At 34.1% G+C, this 20,437-nt stretch overlaps 1 protein-coding gene across 1 annotated transcript in view; it reads left to right on the forward strand.

Moving 5' to 3' along the window:
- The window catches only part of LOC107155345 (disintegrin and metalloproteinase domain-containing protein 32-like), a 179,536-nt gene that overhangs the window by 80,846 nt on the left and 78,253 nt on the right, over nt 1-20,437 (forward strand). Inside the window, exons 10-11 of the mRNA XM_048792765.1 lie at nt 6,590-6,671; nt 17,605-17,741. Of these exons, the coding sequence (XP_048648722.1) occupies nt 6,590-6,671; nt 17,605-17,741 (219 nt within the window). The remainder of the gene's footprint in view (nt 1-6,589; nt 6,672-17,604; nt 17,742-20,437) is intronic.

Genomic DNA, 20,437 nt, shown 5'->3' on the forward strand with positions numbered 1-20,437 from the left:
GTCCTATTATTCCCACAAAATGACAAAAGACCCCAAATAGCAAATATTGATCCAAAAGAACAAAACTGGAGGCATCACAAGTCAATATTGACCCAAAAGAACAAAGTTGGAGCCACCAGTAACCCATTTGAAAATATAATGCAAAGCTGTATAATCAAATAGCACACATGGCTCTATGATGGTGGAATGGAGGAAACAGGTCTCTAAGAGTAAATTAAATTAGCAGTTTTGAAGTATGGAAAAAGAAAAAAAGCAGGTAGGCAATTCAGTGTGCTAGTATCCAAAAGAAAGCAAAAAAAAAAAAAAAGGTTTTTAGAATAGAAAAAAAAAAAAAAGCAACAGATGGTGACAGTGCCAGTCATGCTAAGTACTGCTCACTCAAGAAGACACTTTCCCACTGGGCTTAACAATAGGACCAAATAATAAACTCAGAAAAATTAGGCTGTACTTATTGGGTAGAAAGCCTGGGAGTCCCTGGCTGGAGAGGGAACTAGTGATCTCTAACAAAGTTAGGTAAGTAGCCCTAGCACAGCTGGTTGAAACTGGCAAAACACGGTCATCTTGAAAGGACTCATTGATCAGACCTCAAATTCTTTCAGCTGGTCACTCATTATTTTTCAGAAATTACTATTTTTTCCATTGATTTTATTCGCACCTGTTTTTTTTTTTTTTTTGGTCCTGTACTTAGCATACTTGACTTGCTGAATACCAAGGCCAAATAGCCACTTAGGCTATACTTTTCTATGGATCAACGAGTAACCAAACCTACCCCCAATCTGAGAATTGAAGAGAGACCGAGAGCCTGTTGTGGCTCTGCAGAGAGGAGAAGAAAGGGTGCCTTCATCTAAAATTGGTAGATGGGTCTGTGGAATAAAGAGTGGTTGACAGGACTGGGGATGTGCCTCAAGTAGTAGCGTGCTCGCTGGGCATGTGTGCGGCCCGGGTTCGATCCTCAGCACCACATACAAAGATGTTGTGTCCACCGAAAACTAAAAAATAAATATTAAAAATTCTCTCTCTCTCTCTTTTAAAAAAAAAAGTGGTTGACAGGTGTCAGGGATTTGGGTCTGGAGAGATCAGACTGAAAGTACCAACTCCCCAGCACCCAAGCATAGCACATGGACAGGGACTCCAGGAATGAGAAGTGCAGTTCAAGACAGGTCAGTCTAAAGATAAAGCAGACAAAGGAGCTGGCTAATTTTCCCAACAAGATGCACTCTCACCTCAAAACACAACAACAAAGCCATTGTGAAAGAGGAATGCAGTTTACCCCAATCCTCTCCAGGAGGAGCATAGGCAAGGTTAAACTCTGCATACACACTCACTTAACAAATTCGTCAGGTTGACGAATTAAAAGACATTTACATTTTAACATCTTCCTTACATCTGTCAAACGATAGATAGAAAAGACTGTTTTTCAAATGCTTAAGCAAAAATAAAAGTGAATCTTTGAATTATTAGTGCATGAACTGACATATTAACTAATACTTAGTCTTTATACTATTATATTCCATCAATCTCATCTTCTGAAGCCAATCCAATCTACTCTTCCCATTTTACCTCTGCCTCCCTTCCTTCCCCACCCTTTTCCTTTCAAATGTCTAATTTCTTTCCTTTTCTCTATTTTCTTATATTATTAGTATATAATTACTAATAATTTCAGCCTATATTATATTACTCCTCATCCATGTTCCTCCTGGGTTAATGTAATTATAGAGATCATTAGTAATTACATACATAATATATGTTGATAATATGATTACTTTTAAATTACTACTGCTAATTTCAGCACTCTCTTCATTCAAAGAGGTATTGGGGGTTGGAAGTAACACTTGGATTATGTTGAGTCTACATGTTGAAGCTAAGGTATACTGAAAGCATAGGACTAATTATGAAAAGGTTAAAAACTTACCAAAGACTCACTCATAAAAGAGGAAGAAGAGGCAAACAAGGCTCCCTCTACAATTTACAATCCTCAACCTAGGGAGCTCACATATAAGGAAAGGGATGAATTAAGAGGGAAAATACACGTACTTAACCACTGAGCCACATCCCCAGTCTGTTTTTATTTTGAGATAGGTTCTTGCTAAGTTGCTGAGAGACACATTAGTTGCTGGGGCTGGCTTTGAACTAGAGAGCCTCTTGCCTAAGCCTCCTGAGCAACTCTGATTATAGGTGTGCACCACTGTACCCAGCTGAAAGCCTATTTCAATGAAGAGATAAGAGATCCTGAGAAAAACTCAACCCAGAACTCCTGGAAATGAAAGATACAATAAATAAAAAAAAAATTCAGTTGAAAGTATCATTGACATTAGTTTATGTAGAATACAGAACTTCAGACCTCAAAGACAGTGTATATAAACTTTAACACTCATAAACTCTCTCTCTCTCTCTGTGTGTGTGTGTGAGAGAGAGAGAGCGAGAGACAGACAGACAGACAGACAGAAAGGGTGAGAGAGACCATGATTGACTATACGAGAACAATGGGACATAACAAAACAAAAAGTTATTGGAATTTAAGAGGACATGGAGATACAGGCTAATGGCATTGATTACATTTTTAATGAAATAATGAAAAAATTTTAAATTTTATTAATTTTTTAATAAGAAAAATTTTCAAACCTTAGGAAAGAGACATCTACACACAAGTGGCATATAAGAACCTAAATGGAAAAAATAAAAGACAGAGCCTTTTCAAGACATGTCAATAATCAAAATACCTAATAGAGAATAAGGATAGAATTTTAAAATCTACAAGAGAAAAATGTCAGGTCAGTTAGAAGTAAACCAGTAAGACTCACTTCTGACTTCTCAGCACAGAGTCTAAAATCCAGCAGGACTTAGCATGGAATAATTCAAGCTCTGAAAGAAAACAACTGCCATCCAAGATTGTTAGATCCAGCAAAGCTATCAATCAGAATTGAAGAAGTAGTAAAAATCTTGCACAATAACTGTAAAGTAAAGGAATTCATGATCATCAGGCCAGCACTACAGAAGAACTCAAAAAGCTAACCCAAGCTCCTGAATACACAAATCTCATTTGAAGAACCCAAACAGACAAAGGTCACTGGAAAAACAATAAGGCAAGTGAAAATTAAGACCAAATTAAATCTATGAAACTAACCAAATGACAGAAAGTAATAAATTCTTATCCATAATAATTCTCAACCTCCCAATCTGCCTTGCAGATTGGATTAAAAATAAGATCCAACTATGTGCTGTTTACAAGAGGTTCATCCACAAGTTGAAAATAAAAGAATGGAAGAAGATATTCCATGCAAATGAATCAAGCAGGAGTAGATAAACAATTTAATGTTATATCTCAGGCCCCTGGAAAAGTAGGAACAAACTAGTTCCAAAACTAGTAGAAGACAGAAAATAGCACTAGAGCTCTCTTTATTGAGAAGATAAACAAGATCAATAAACGCTTAGCCAAACTTAACAGAGAGAAGACCCCAATCAACAAAATAAGTAGATGAAAATGGAGATATATGAAAAAGCAGATTTCAAGCAAAAATTAATCATTAGAGTCAAGAAGCTCTCTACATACTGATAAAGAGAACAATCCAAAAAAATATGATAGTAAAGATATATATCCCAAATGTCAGAGCAGCTAATTGCATAAAACAAACACTTTGTCACATAAACTCTCAGGTGGACCCCAGTAAAATAATATTGGGTGATTTAAACTTACCTATCACCAAGAGACAAGTCATCCAGACATAAAGTCAGTAAAGAATTCAGACCTAAGCATTACTATATATCAAATGGACTTAAGAGCTGGGTTCACTTACTTTTAAGAAGCACAGGAACCTTCTCCAAAATAGACCATATTTTAGTTCACAAAGCAAATCTTAGCAAATACAAGGAAATCAGTATAATCCCTTTCATCTTACCAGTTCACAATGGAATGATGTTAGAAATAGACAGCAAGAAAAAAATAATTGAGACCAAATACATAAGGAGATTGAACAATACTATTCTGGATGAGATATGGATCATGGAAGAAATGAGAGGAGAAATCAGAATCAAAGAAGAATGGTGATACAGCATATCACTGGCTCCTAGAAAAGCAGGGTCAAACCAGTAGAAGACAGAAAATAGCACTAGAGCTGTCCTTAATGAGAAGATAAACAAGATCAATAAACATTTAGCCAAACTTAACGAAGAGAAGACCCAGATCAACAAAATAAGAGATGAAAAGGAGAAATCACCACAGACATTTCTGAAAACTAGAGGATTATTAGAGATTATTTTGGAAAATTTATATTCTAATAAACTTGAAAATTTAGATGATATTGACAAATTTCTAGACACAAGACTCATCTAAATTAAATCAAAAGACATAGAAAACCTAAACAGATCAATATTAATTAATGGGTGCCTTGGAAAGCTGGTTCCCAGGGGTGAATGTGGGTTGATGAGGCCACATAGCTAGTTTGCAAGCCAGGCCATCTGAACTGTTGGGGGTTACCATCCTGCTGTTTCATAGCTCCCCCCCCACCCGCAGGTGTGTGATGATACTTTGCAGTAGGAACCTCAGTGGGGGAGAGCACAACGTAGATAGACTGCTACGTTCTTTCTGTGGTACAATGCGGGTATAGGGATTCCCCAGAAATACCCTAAAGTTGACTTGGAGACTTTGAAAGCTGTAGGTTTCTCCAGTATCAAATACTTCAGGTGTCCTTAGCATGACTGGGGACTGTTGGGGACTTTAATTGTACTTTTTGCTGCTGAGAGTAATATCTCTTGACTCAGAATTGCCCTTGACTGGAGAGATGGAATGATAGATATTTTGCACTTAGCCACTTTTTAATGAGTCCATTGTGGGTCTCTGCTTGGCAACATCTCTGCCACATTCCCACTGCACTCTGCCAGAATATATTTGTGTTTTCTTTGTTTTGGGCTTTTTATTGTGGAGTGAAATATACCAGGTACCTGAACTTGGCCATCTGACTGACATCCCTATATGCATTAATTTTTGTGAGATTTGCACAAAAGGAATTTATTCCATTAGAAATATACAAAGTATAGTACAATCATTCTGTTTGAACTTAGTACCACTTTTGAGATCTCAATATTATTTTACTGTAGAAACATTTCACAGATCTACAATTAGTAAGGTCCTAGAATAGATGATATGCAAGGAGAATGATTAGCAATAGTTTATTATGATCTCTGTTCTGTAAAAGCTTACAATCTGATTTGAGTAAATCCCGCAGTAGGCATAATGGATATAGTAAAATTAATGTTGGAAGATATAATTATCTTCCTGTTTACAATTTATAGGAGAGACGGGGAGGATTATAGAAAGATCAAATTTAATGCTAAGTGAAAGTTTGAAGGCAGAGTTGGGCCTGTTTAATTCGGTAGGTAGAGAAAGAAGGTGGAAAAGCATTCCAGGTTTTAAAAACAATGTGATTAGTGTCATGAAAAAAAATTATGTAGTTCTTTCAAAGAGTATGCAATTTATAGTTAGATATGGGGGCCGAACCTCAGAAGGAGTGAAAGGAAACAAGAAACATTGAATAAGTGAAATAGTAGATCTTGATAACAGATTTGACATGGAGTGGGCACATCAAGGGGTGGCAGTATGAAGTAAAAATAAATATTACTGATCTCATAATAAGTGTGTATAGTTTTAGTGGAAATCTTAAGAAGAGATGGATTTGTTAAAGTATCTTTTGGAGGAACTACTTTGGATAAGAAAATGTAATAATTATACACTAAAATGCAAAACTAATGTTGGGTATTAGGAGTTAATACTTAGAAACAGTGTTGGGGGTGGGTGGGTAGGTATAAACAATATCAGAGAGATGGAATAGAAGTTGTAATGGGATGATAAGGCAATTGAGAAGAGCAAATGAGGGAAAAGAATTGAGTACCAAGCTTCTTTACACACATCCTGTCATATTTAAGTGGGTGGAAACTCTAAAGATGGCAGAATATATGTGGAACATCTACATCTTAGTGGCTGAGAGTATGCCTCTGGATTTTTTAAGTTCAAATCTTTCAGTAGCACTTATTAATCATGCCACCTGTAGAGAGTTACTTTTCCCATCAGATGTTTAATGCAGATACAGATATTATCAATTTCAGTGGTTTGTTTTGAATGTTAAATGGAATAATTTATGTAAAGTACGTAGACTAATATTATATGATCATTACATGGATTCGTCCCCAAAACTGAAAAATTATGTTTAGCTGAGAAATAATATAGTCATTCCTGTAAGAAACTGTTGAACTTTTGTACAAGAGAGTGACACATTTTTATCCATACATTAAAACTTTTTGTCATTATCATTCAAGAAATTTTTAAAATACTATTTGAACCAGAGATTTAGTAATCTTAACCAGATGTGATGAGTATAGTAAAGATCTAAAAACCTATTATCTGTTACATATGTTTTTGAAATTAAGAGTATTTAGTCCAGTATATATTCAAATTTTGAAACAGTTAAGGACGTATTGAAGGACTGTACTTCACTTCATTTTAGACTAGGATTTTATAAACTACAGAGTTAAGTAAGCAGGAAGATTCACATTTAACTCACTCATTAAAATTATAAATGTATATTTATTTATTTAGCTATAGAGATTATTCAAGTTATGTGGGAGCAACATTTCCTGGAAAGATGTGTGTTACTCCTTATTCTGCGGGAATTATACTGGTATGTAATAATTTAATCTTTTAAAAAATTAACACATTAAAAATTATCCAGAATAATAGCATATTTTATATAGTTTACATTTAGAAACTACATTTCTTTACTATCACTATTAAAACTTTGAAGTGTGTGGAGGGAAGAATATTTTGTAGAACAAGGATCATGTTGCAATTAGCTATATTTGGAATTCAAAGTGCGAATAAAAATATCATAAATACACATGCATTCCTCAACATATAGGCAAGTGCATCATGAAAAAATATCCATCCATAAGAAGCTTTTTATAGCCCAGATAAATTTTTGCTTATAAACATAAAATTGGATAAACATTACCATAGATAAAATAGTTTAAAAATCAAATGCAACAAATAAAAACTGAAATATAAATCATTTAAAATGTTTCAGACAGTATTTAAAAGAAACTTCTATATGTATTTTAAATATTTATAGTATATTTAAATGTGTCTTATATACAAATCACTGGTGAAATCAAATGCGTTATTGAAGGTCATCTAGCTCTCTTAGCCATTTTCTTATATCACAAATTCTTTGGAAAACAAACAAATTTAAGTCCTACATATTTTTAAAAATTATACACAGTTTTTATTAGCCATGCCAAATATGTTAAGTATATTTGGGAACGTATAACAAAATTTCTAAAATCTAGCATTTTACTATCCCGGCAGAGGTAACCGCTATTAATATTTGAATGATATATGTACCTTATTGTGTTTTCCTCTCTATATATTCTCTTTTAAAAAGGAAATTGCAGCACATATTTCTATTTCTGATGTTTATTTTTATGGATGTAATGCATGCACATGGTAATTAAAAGAAAAAACTAAGTATACAGAGCAAGAACTGGTAGCGAAGCTCTGTCCTTTATACCTTCCATGTAGTCCTATTTAAGAATTAAGAGGCTCCTGAAGATGGCAGGTTAGAGGCACTTAGCAATGCTCCATGAGATTGAACCCCCCTCAAACAGGTGTGCAGCTGCATGTTGAGGTAGGGGGGCTATAGGAAGGTGCTGGAGTGCAACTATATAGAGTGTCAGTGACCAGATGAAACCCAGAAATATGAGGTTTTAGGGTGAAAGAGAGAGAGAGAGAGAGAGAGGGAGGGGTAGGTATCTCACCTGGAGAGAGATATCTCACTTGGTAGGGGAGGGGAAGATATAGAAGCCAAAGAGATGGGCATAATTGCATTTTGGTACTGATCCTGGGAGGACCACATTCATGGGCAGTGGATTATGCAAGACCTGTAGAGGGTTGGTTGCATCATTCTATGAGTTAAGTTCTCAGGGGAGCCCTGGATCCAGATGCACAGCAGAGATCTCTCTTGAGCAGATATAACTCAACAAATTCCAAAGATCTGATTGGAACTAAACCCCAGCCACTAGAACTTCCATTTAGAATTCTGTATCAGCTCCGCCATGGTTTGTCCGGACAAAGCTTGACTGTACTTCCCATTTGATCATCCCACCTTATACTAGTGAAAAGGGAAGCTGAGAGCTATTACAACCAGCTTTGGTTCCAGGCCACTCCAGCTGGCAGCTTGGTGAACAACAAAAAAAAAGATGAAGGGTTTAACAACCCCCAGCCCTCCCTCCATCTTAGGGGTACATGGTCCAAAAACAAGCAAAAGGGCCTGAACATTTATTCTTATTAACAGTTTTGACCACCTCAGCAGATATCATTCCTTCATTATTTCTGTGTTCTTGATGTGCTGATTGGTTTGTCACACAGACACACACACACACACACACACACACACAGAGAAACACAGAAACACACACACACAGAAAACAAAAAAAATTACAAATAGGTGATAATAGTGATCAAAATGAAATGTATATGCTGATAAATACATTTCACACACACACATATATGTGTATATATGCTGAAATGCTGATATTTTTTATCATTTTTCACCCATTTGTAATTTTACTTTGTTTTGTATTTGGGGGCTTAAGGCTTTTTGTTTGGTTTGGTTTGGGGTTTTTTTTGTATGTTTTAATTTTCATTTATCTTCTTTCTTCTCCCTCTAATTGCTGAATTCTCTTGTTCTCCATTTTTCTCTTTATTTTGCTTCTTTTATGTTTCTCTTCTTTCTTCATAGCCATCACTTACTACCTCTCTTCTGTTTTCCCTCTGTTCACTTATTGAGTATTTTAAACTTTTTTTTTTTGCCTAACGAATCCATTTTCTTTTTAATGAACTGTAGTTGTGCCATCTTTTAGAACTATTTAGCTTATATAATTTCTGCCCCCACCATTCATGTCATTGTGACTTTTAGTATATAAATGGCATAGTTGTCATCTGCTGTTTACCTTGATGCTAGATCTAATTGTTGTTGTTAACTGTAGTAGGCACTAGACATTTATTTTAATACTGTGTATTGTTTATTGCTATTGTTGCTATTGTTTGTTTTCCCTTTTCTGGAAAATAACTGTGATACTCTGAGTTTACAAGGTAGAGACTCTGCTGTTGAGCTATACCTGAAGTCCATCCAAGAAAGATCACACCTTTATACACACAAAAAACCCCACTTAAGCTTCAACAATACTTTTTTTTAAATCAATACTTTAACATATAGAATAAGGTAGATAAAAACTTCAAAATGATAACCAGGCCCAAAGTTGGAATGGACATCTACTCTTACAGCAAAAACGTTTTAAAATACTTCAGAGGAACCCACAGTGTTGAAGCAATTCTCAAAGACTGAATTAAATCAGTAAATCTGCAGTGGCAATCTGAGAGACATTGGAGATTGAAATTAACACTTAAATTATGCTGAGTCTATGCATTAAAGCTAAGATAAATTGAAAACACAGGAATTATTACAAAAACAATGACTACTTACTGAAGGACACTCTCATAAAAGAGGAACAGGAATCCAGCTCAACAGATGCACAAGTGTAAGACCCTAGAAAACATGAAGAAACAGGCAAATAACCCTTTCCTCCAAACTTACAATCCCACAACAAAGTAGCCAACAGATATGAAACAGGATAATTCAAGAAGAAAACTATAAAAATTGATTATTAGAATGATTAACAAACTAAAAGAAGATCTAAAAAAATGAAAGAGAAAATACAAGGGTGAAAGACCATTTTAATAAAGAGAGATTCTGAAAAGAAGCCAATCAATGAAAACTCCTGGGAATGAAAGACATAATAAATCAAATAAATATTCAGTTGAAAGTATCATCAATAGATTAGATTATGTAGAAAACAGAATTTTAGGCCTTGAAGACAACGTACATTCTTTTATGATTAGAACATTAACACTGGGACAAAATTCAGAGTTTTTGGAATTCAAGTGGGAATGTAGACACGGGCTAATGGCATTAGGAATGTTTTCAGTGAAATAATAGCAGAAAAAAGTTCAAACTTTAGGAATAAGATGGATATCCATGCACAGGAGGCATACAGAACTCCAAAGACAAAAACTGAAAAAAACAAAGAACTCTTTAAGACACATCATGATCAAAAGGCCTAATATAAAAGAGTATTAAAAGTATCAAGAGAAAAATGTCAGATTACATTTAGAGGTAAACCAATAAAGCCCAGTACTGACTTCTCAGACACTAAAATCCAGCCAAGCAAGATTACTATAACCAGCAAAGCTAAGAATTTCCTGGATAAGGATAAATTTAAAGAATTAATGCCCACTAAGCCAACATGATAGTAAATACTTAAAAAATAATACACACAGGCCAGGCCTAGTGGCACAAACCTGTAATCTCAGCAGCTTAGGAGACTGAGGCAGGAGGATCGTGATTTCACAGCCAGCCTCAGCAAAAGCGAGGCACTGAGCAACTCAGTGAGGCCCTGTCTCTAAATAAAATTAAAAAAGGGCTGAAGATGTGGCTCAGTGGTTGAGTGCCACTGAGTTCAATCCCGGGTACCTCTCCACTCTCCCCCGACCAAAAAAAAAAAAAAAAAAAAAAAAAAAAAAAANTTTTTTAATCACTTACCAAATAAATTCCCTAATATCCTACAAACTAACTAAAAGTACCTTCATAAATTTCCTTGATGTCACATTAAGATGATAAAAGTTTAGAGTTAGGATTTCAATAATATCCCCAGCATGGTGGCGCACGCCTGTTATTCCAGCAGCTCGGGAGGCTGAGACTGGAGAATTGCGAGTTCAAAGGCAGCCTTAGCAATGGCGAGGCGCTAAGGGACTCAGTGAGGCCCTGTCTCTAAATAAAATTAAAAAAGGGCTGAAGATGTGGCTCAGTGGTTGAGTGCCACTGAGTTCAATACCCGGGTACCTCTCCACTCTCCCCCGACCAAAAAAAAAAAAAAAAAAAGATAAAGACACAAACCCCAGAGCTCCTGAATGGATGAAACTCAACAGAAGAGTAGTTAAGCAAATGGCAATTAAGACTGAATTAAATATATAAAACTAATCAAAAGGACACAAAATAACAAATGTCTTTCCATAATTGCTTTCATTGTAAATGGTCTTAACTGTTCAATTAAAAGATATAAACTTGGCAGAATGGATTAAAAAACAAGACCCAAGTATGTGCTGTTTATAAGAGACTCATCTTATAGGCAAAGACAACTACAGCCTGAAAGTTAAAGAATGGAAAAAGATATTCCTTGCAAATGGAGTCTGAAAGCAAACAGAAGTAGTTAAAGAAGACCTCAAGGAAAAATAAATCAGAAGACATATGGAAGGTCATGACATTTTGATAAAGGGAAAAATTCCCAAGAAAAATAGAATATTTTTGCCCAAATATTTGTTCACCTAATTGCATAAAACAAATACTTTTTGATATTAAGTCTCAGGCAGACAATACAACAATATTGGGTGATTTCTACATAATTTTCTCACTAAGAGTCAGGTCATCCAGATGTAAAATCAATAAAGACACTTATGACCTAAGTATAACTATAACTCAAAAGAACCATAATCAATAGCTAAAGAATATTTCATCTAATGACAGCTGAATTCACTTTCTCTTCAGCATTTCATGGAAATGCTGAATATGGCCTTTTCTCCAAAATAGGCCATATTTTAGGTCATAAAGCAAGTTTCAGCAAATAAAAAAATCCATATAATCCTTTGAATTTTATCAGATCACAAGGAAATGAAATTAGAAATCAACAGTAAGAAAAACTATAAAACTACATAAACATGATACCCTTTTGAATGGATAAGAGAATAAATGAGAGATAAAACTTTTTAGAATCAAATGAGATATTGATACCACTTACCACAATCTCTGAGACACTATGAAGTCAGTTCTAAAAGTTAATACCATTAAATAACTACATTTTAAAAAAATCACAAACATTTTAAAGTTATATCTCAAGTCCCTAAGAAGGCAGGAACAAACTAATTCCAAAACCAGAAGAAGACAAGAAATTATTAAGATCAGACCCAAAATTAATGAAAGAAAGAGTTAAAAAAATAAAAAAGGATCAATGTAGTCAAGTGTTGGTTCTTTGAAAAGATAAGATAAATAAACCCTTAGCCAAACCAAATCAATAAAATTAGAAATGAAAAAGGATATACCAACACAGGCATTTCTGAAATCCAGAGAATCATTAGGGACTTTTTTGAAAACTCATATTCCAATGAACTAGAAAATCTAGAATATATTGACAAATTTCTAGACATATATGGTCTACCTGAATTGAACCAAGAGTATATAGAATACCTAAACATACCATTATCATGTGTGTAATTCACCATATGAAGCAGTAATAAAAAGCATTCCAACTTATTTAACACAGAAGGCCTGGGATGGATTCTCAGCTGAATTCTTCCAGATCTAAAGAATAACTTATGCTAGTCCAGTCCTCCTTAAATTATTTCATGGAATAGACAGAAACACTCCCAAATTATTATAATGAAGCAGTGTCACCCTGATATCAAAACCAGATAAAGATACATTGAGGAAAGAAAACCATAAGCCAATATCCCTGATGAACACAGATGCAAAAATCCTTAATAAACTATTAATAATACACATTCAAAACACACTAAAGTGATTGCACACCATGATCAAGTAGGATTCATCCTAGGGATGCAAAGTTGGTTCAGCATACATTAATCAATAAATGTGATTCATAACATGTAGAATTAAGGACAAAAATCACAGGATTATCTCAATAGATGCCGTAAAGCCTTTGAAAAATCCATCATCTATTTATATTAAAAAATACTGAAGAAACTAGAGGTAAAAGGAACTTATTTGACCATCATAAAGGTAATATATGTCAAAACCAAAGCCAGCATCATATTGAATGGAGAAAAACTGAAAGCATTTCCTCTAAAATTGGAAACAGAACAAGGATGTCCCCTCTCACCTCTCACAATTCCTACTGAAGTTTTTGAAACTCTAGCCAGGGTAATCAGGAAAGGGAAGTAAATTAAATGAATAAAAATTGAGAAAGTGCCAAATTATCTGTTTGCCGAGGAGCTGAACCTATACTGGGAAGACCCAAATATTTCTACCTGATTGACTGTAGAGCTGATAAAGAATTTCACCAAAGTAGCAGGTTACAAGATCAACATACAAAAATCAATAGTTTCCCTATACTTTAATACTGAATCTGCTGAGAAAGAAATCAGGAAAACAATTCTATTCACAATAGCTTTACACACACACACACACACACACACACAGAGACATAATTGAGAATATATCTAATTAAGGTAATGAAAAACCTCTTTAGCTAAAATTATAGAACACTGAAGGAAGAAATTAGAGAAGAACTTAGAAGATGAAAAGATTTCCTGTGTTCTTAGATAGGAAGAATTAATATTGCCAAAATGATCAAATTACTAAAAGCAATCCACAGATTCAATGCAATCCCCATCAAAATGTCAGTGACACTCTTCACACAATTAATAAAACAGTCCTAAAATTTACATGGAAGAATAAAAGACTCATAATAGTCAAGCAATCAATCCTGAGTAACAAGAATTATGAATTAGACCCAAAATGCTGCAATTGTCAGAAGAAAGTATAAAATCAACAGTCCAACATAGTGGTTCAGGCACTGACTTTCCCCAAAAGACTCCTACAACTTAAGATCTAAAATCAAGAATCAATAAGTGGGGTGGCATCAAATAAAAAATCTTCTGCACGGCAAAGAAAACAATTAGGAAGCTTTGTAGAGAGATCTGCTTGATAGGAGCCAGTCTTCAGTTGAGGGATGCAGCCATTTCACATGTAACCAAATACACTGACCTCACCGTTCTCCTTCCTCCTTATTGCTCCTTATTGAGCAAAACTAAAAGATAAGGAAGCCCGTTGATGTAGTTCACTCAATTCAGTGTTCCACGGCACAAGCAGGGTGGAGAATGGTGGAAGCTGAACCTAGAAGGGTGAAAAGAATATCTTCAGCACAGTCCACTCACGTTGGCTTTCATCTGTTCTTTGCTGAGATGAAAAATGATCAACCTGAACATAGTCCCATTAACTAATATTATTAATTTAGTCCTATTCCTAACGGAAACCAGAAAGTTAGCTCCACCCCCCAGTGTTGTTTATATGTGTTACTAGGAGGTAAAAAGGAAACAAACTATTGCTGTGCTCTTCCCACTTGGTCCCTGGTTGTGAATAATCAGAAGAGCTTCTTCCTTTGCCCCACATTCCACACTCCTCTTACCTGCTCCAGGACCCTTAGCTTGATTGGGTTATTTGTCCTGTGGGATATATGAATCCTGTGGTATTTGTCATGTGGGATATGAGTCCTTGCTAGTTTTTTCTTTGTTATTTTGACAACAACTATTTGGTGTCATTATATAGCACCAACAAAATTTCCTTTTAGATCTATCCTATTCAGTGATTCCTTTCTCTGCCTGTCTATTCAGGGTCATTAAAGAGCCTAAAACGTCCATTGGACTCTCTTAAGTATCTAATTCAATGGTGTCATGAGTATGTTCCCCTGGTAAGAATTCTTCCCACAGGTACTAATACACAAATATATAGAGTTCAAGGTCCCCAAAACAGAAAATATGAATTGCTTAGTATTTTTTTGTTTGTTTCTTGGTTTTATCGTTAAAGGGGCACCCTCACCATTGCCACCTATGTTCTCAGTCTCATGCCTAATGCTACAGGGCAGATGGCACCAAATTTTGGCTGCTGATTTAGGATAATTTTAGTAACATCTTTGCCAGCTCTCAGGATATGGTCTCTTAGCTGGTTCCACAAGTGAGTCCTGAACCAGCCATAATGCCATTCTAGTAAGCCAAGTGCTTCTGGGTTATGAGACATGGTACAAGCAAATCTGGTAGTAGTGAATCCACTTCCATAAATACTGTGTCACAAAATGTGACCTTGATCTGAACTGAGAATCAGAAGTGCTAGACATTCTGTCAATATAGGTAAATATTGGTAGAAACAGTGCAGACAGGCAATATGTGAAAACAAATCTTTCTCTCTGGTGAAAGAATGATTCAATGTAATGAATCTATCTACAGTTGACTGGCTAATCCAACATAGTGCTATAGTGGGGGCTCATCACTGGCAGGTAGGGTGCTTCATTCTGTAGGAAGCCATGCAAAGCCAACCATCTCTCTTTTTAAGTAACATGAACAGTTACTGCTTGAACTTAGGCCTACTTGAACATTTTTTTGTTTGTTTTGTTTTGTTTTGAGTCAGTGTCTTACTATTTTGCTCAAGCTAGCTTCAAACTTGAAATCCTTCTGCATCAGCCTCCCAGGCAGCTGTTATTGCAGGAATTAGCTATCATGTTCAACTTCCACTTGGTCTTTTGAATAAGGCTTTAAATTCTACTTCTGGCTCTTGGTAGTGTATCTTGCTGACCTAGTTATAGATTAAGCCCATGATTTTGCCTTCTCTTTTAATGATGGGCATCTGCTCACTGTCATAAAGAGTTGTGAGAGAGGCAGCAAAAGAAGCACAATACATTGGCATTCTGAAACACCTGCTTGTGCAGTTTACTTGTTCTTTCTAAACCTATTCAATGAAGTATTGCTGTGAATATCCTACTTGGTGGTTTGTGGATCAGATAATATCTATTTCATGATGAGACATTCAGGTCAAGGTTGCTTAATGTTTCACGGTCAAGTTTACCTTTACTAGGACAAGTTTTGAGCCAGAAGTTGTAACGGAATACCTGGCACATTATTCAGAGAAACTTGTCATATGTTGCCTTTAATATCCAAATATGGCCTTCAAACATATAATTCCATTTTATTATAGTGGGATACATGAAATACAGAAATATGTGTCTACTTTTATAAGAGTACCTTGATAGGATGCCAACCACTGCACCCAGATGAACTTAACTGCTGTGGTAGATTACTAAGTGTTATGGATTTTACTTCCTACTCTCCATAATACATATATTTTACTAAAACATTTGCACATCAATTTACTGTACATCAATACAGTGGAGCCATATATGCTGTGTGGGCTATAAAGACAATCTCTCTGGTATAGTATAGCAAGCAGATGGGGAGAGTTGACATAGGCATAAGGATGAGTATAGCACTTACTGATCCCCTATGATTTTACCTTTACTGAAGGCAAACTACTTTTGGTTGTTTTTATTGCTTATGGATTAAAAAAAGGAAATTACTAGGTCAGTTTCTGCATACCAGTTTCAGAGACCATGTTGATTTTTCCCAGTAAAGATACTGTATTGCAAATATCCACCAAATTAGTTTTGCATTTATTCTCCATCTTTCACTTGGCTTTTGTATACAGGCGAGTTAAATGATGATGTTATATGTATCAGTAATCCTATAATGTCAAACTTTGATGATAATACTAGTTTATATAATATCCCTAGGAAAATCATATTACTTTTGATTTATCATCTTGGGAGCATTTTGGGTCTTCCTATTGCCCTCCTCATCATAATAGTTCTCAGTTCCATTTGTTAGGGACCAATATGGGAATTGTTTCATATTTTTATTCTAGCCATAATTCTGGAATTTATGAAATAATAATAGGCTATATCTTCAGCTCTTTTATAAAATATTTATTTAGTTTTAGGGGTACACATATCTTTATTTTTATGTGGTGCTAAGGATAGAACCCAGTGCCTCATGCATGCTAGGCAAGCACACTACCACTGAGCCACAATCCCATCCCCATCTGCAGTTCTTTTGTATCCACTCTTAGGTGGATTTGAAACCAGGTCCTTTGAACACCTGATCTCCTTAAGCCAGTATTTTTGCAAGTTGACTTAAAAACTTTATTATCACTATTGACACATTAGCAATTAAATGCCTTTACTTACCTGACAAATTTGCTCGCACCTATATCTTATTCTATGCCAACTTTGGTCTTAATTTGAGAAATCCTGATGTATTGCATACCATGTAAATTTACCAATATTACCAGTATCTTATTTCTCCTGGGTAAGAAAGTTATCTGTGCACTGATTTGATGTGATCAGCCTAATTTAGGAATGCTGTCTAGAGGGTCTATATCTATTTTATGTGGCTTCTTCTGCTAACAATCACTGTGTCAATGTGGGTCCTAGAAGGAAGCAGAAAACACACTCACATTGAGTAATTTTGTTATTTGGCCACTTCATGGGCTAGTAGGAGATCATGTAGATATCTAATCCTACATAAATACCAGAGTTGTTGTATGAAATTGAATGAATTAAAGACTATGGTTCATATAGCCAAAAGTCTAATGAAAATTTTTTCATTAAAATAGTCCTTTTATATAGTTATGGTAGCTACTTAAGAATTTTGTTAGGTGTTCAATTGTTACATTATAGTAAAGATTAGCATTGACTCAATGTTCCTGTATCTCAGTGAAATTTCATAAGAGTTTTAGCATCTCTTCTCTCCAAGGAAACATATCTCTCTGTCTTTAAGTATTGTATACGAAAAACAAATGTTCAGAATTATAAAAGTTTTATATTTTTCTAACCACTATTCAAAGAAATACTTTTCATTTAAATTTTTTGTTGTTACTATAGTATCCCAAGGGCATAACTTTGGATGCGTTTTCAGTTATTTTTGCCCAAATGCTGGGACTCAGTCTGGGAATATCATATGATGATCCAAAGAAATGTCAGTGTTCAGAAGCCATCTGTGCAATGAATTTAGAAGCTATGTAAGTTTTTAAAATAGATTTATTTATTGGTTATGTTTATTCTGTTTTAAATATAGTACTTATAGCTCAAATTAGCTATAAAGGGATAAAGTTCACTATAAAACATGAACATGTAAGAGTAGTATGGAATGAGGTATACCATTAAAGACAATCAAGGATAGCAAATTAAGTCAAGGATAGCAATTAAAATATGTATCAGCAAGGGTATTTTTTGTAGGATATGTATTGTATGAAAGCAATGAGTAAGGATCTTTAAAAATATGTTAGAAAGCTACAACACATTTTTTTTCCTTTTAGGTAGAATTTTTAGAATTTTAGAATTTTTAGAATGAGAAGTCTTAGTACGAGACCACTATCAAATATATGATGTTTGTGTAACTTTAAAAAAATTCTTTAACCTTGTTTAGACTTACTTTTCTCATCTTTGTGAATAATTATTCCTATTCTCTTATTTTTAAGGGTGATATAAGAACAAATGAGAAAAAATTGTAGAACCTATAAGTATGTGATGGTAATTTCCAAATTTACCAGTATTCCCAAAATAATTCATTAGACAAGAGCACATGTTTTTAGTATATTACAGTTTTTGTTTGTAAAAATGGCCTATGATAAGTTTGACTTAGTCATTACTAAAGAACTACTAAAAAATTGAAAGTTAGACTAGGTGTTAATTTTTGAACACATATTCTTTATTAAAGTTACTTCTAAGTACCATCTAAGGGTTAACTCATATGTTCTATAAATAGAACAGTTAAAAACATATACTTGTATATACACATATAATTATATTACAGATTATCTCCAAAAGGTATACTAACACATACACATACAACATGTCCTTATATGGATATATTACTTATAGTATATATGTCATCCATCTGGATGGATAAATGGACTGTACATGTATATCAAAAAATATGAGAATTACTCTTCATTTGGCCTATGCTTAAATATGCTATGAATAAATGTTTTCTGTAGATCACCCAGAGTTAATGATAATAATGTTAATGATAATAAAGATAATATATTTACATTATACTTAATATGTGCTAGAGACCATTCCAAGAACTTTACACTTTTAATTTATTTGATTCTTACTATAACCCTATAGTTCAGGTTCTGCTATTTCCATTCTTATATTTAAGAAACTTGAGTTATAAAAAAGATAATTACATATGGTCAGATAGCTAGTTTGTGGCCAACCTGGGTTTTGAATCTGTATTATTAATAAACCTTTATATTTGTATGGTACTTTGTGATGTTTAAAATACTTTCATATATAATCATCAATTTCTCACAAATATCTTGTGTTTATCTTGCTTTTTACGAAACCTAAAAATACTATATATATATATATAGACACTTTTGCATTTCTCATACATTATTATATGTTAGCTCTTAAAAAAGGCATGGAGGTAAGACAAATATTTCCATCTAATTTGCTTTTTAAAAAAGTCCCTGGGAATCAAAAAGCCTAAGTGAGAGTACATTGGATGCATGGTTAATTAGCTGCCAAATCTCAATGTATTTTATGCAAGAAATTAGTAAGGATCTTTAAAACTATGTTGGCAGGCTATAACAATTTTTAAAAATATTTTAGGCAGAATTTTAGTTTTTCTTTTAGGTTAGTTTGAGGTAGAAACTATTATGCAAAGAATGAGACGTCAATATCAATAGCACCAATAATCTTCAATATGTTAATAAAACCAGAGAGTTGAATTAGGTACTTCACTTATTTGATAATATTCAATTCTCACAACAGCCTTATGAGGTAAATGACATTGTTTTCCCTATTTTTTAGGTAATAAAATGAAATAGTTTTGAATTAAAATTTTTCTTAAAATTTCAATTTTGAAGATACAATCAACAAAATTTAAAGTTCATAGTAAAAGAATATGTAACATTAGTATTTCAGGAAATATTTTATTGAATTATGTAATGTTAAAAAAATGAATTGTTGGGTAAAAATACCTGAACTTGAAGTCATAAATAATGGTGTGATCAATGTCTCCTCATTCCCCTCCCCAGTTCTCAGCCCTTGGTAACCACCATTCTACTTTGCTTTTTTGTATGTAGATCTGGGTCCCATGTGCAAATGTTCTAAAATCTGAAAAAATCCAAAATCTGAAATACTTCTCTAGCTTCGTGGATAAGGGATACTCAACTTTCATTTGCATATAACTTATACACATCCTTCTATAAACTTCAAATCATCTCTAGATTAGTTAAAATACTGAACACAAAGTAAATGCTGCATAAAAAATTGTCATATTGTATTGTGTAGGGAATAAATACAAAACAAATTCTGTGCATGTTCAATACACACAAGCTTTTAAAAATATTTTCTACCTGAGCTTGGTTGGCTCTGAGGATGTGGAACCTACAGTTCCATATATACAGTTGGAAGGCCAACTGTATATACCACACTTGCTTTATCCATTCATCCATTGCTAGACATTCAGTCTGACTTCATACCTTGGTTATTGTAAATTTGTACAGAATGGAGACAATAGTTAATAAAGTGCCAATACTTGAAAATTGCCAAGAGAGTAGATTTGAAGTGTTCTTGCTATAGCAGAATATAAGTAGGTGAAGTGAGGAACATGTTAGTTTTATTTAAGCATTCCACAATTAATGTATGTGACAAAATACCATATTTTACCACACAATTATATGTACAATTTAAAAAATTGTGA

The sequence above is a fragment of the Marmota marmota genome, unplaced genomic scaffold (genome assembly GCF_001458135.2).
Source record: "Marmota marmota marmota unplaced genomic scaffold, marMar, whole genome shotgun sequence".
Taxonomy (NCBI): Eukaryota; Metazoa; Chordata; class Mammalia; order Rodentia; family Sciuridae; genus Marmota; species Marmota marmota.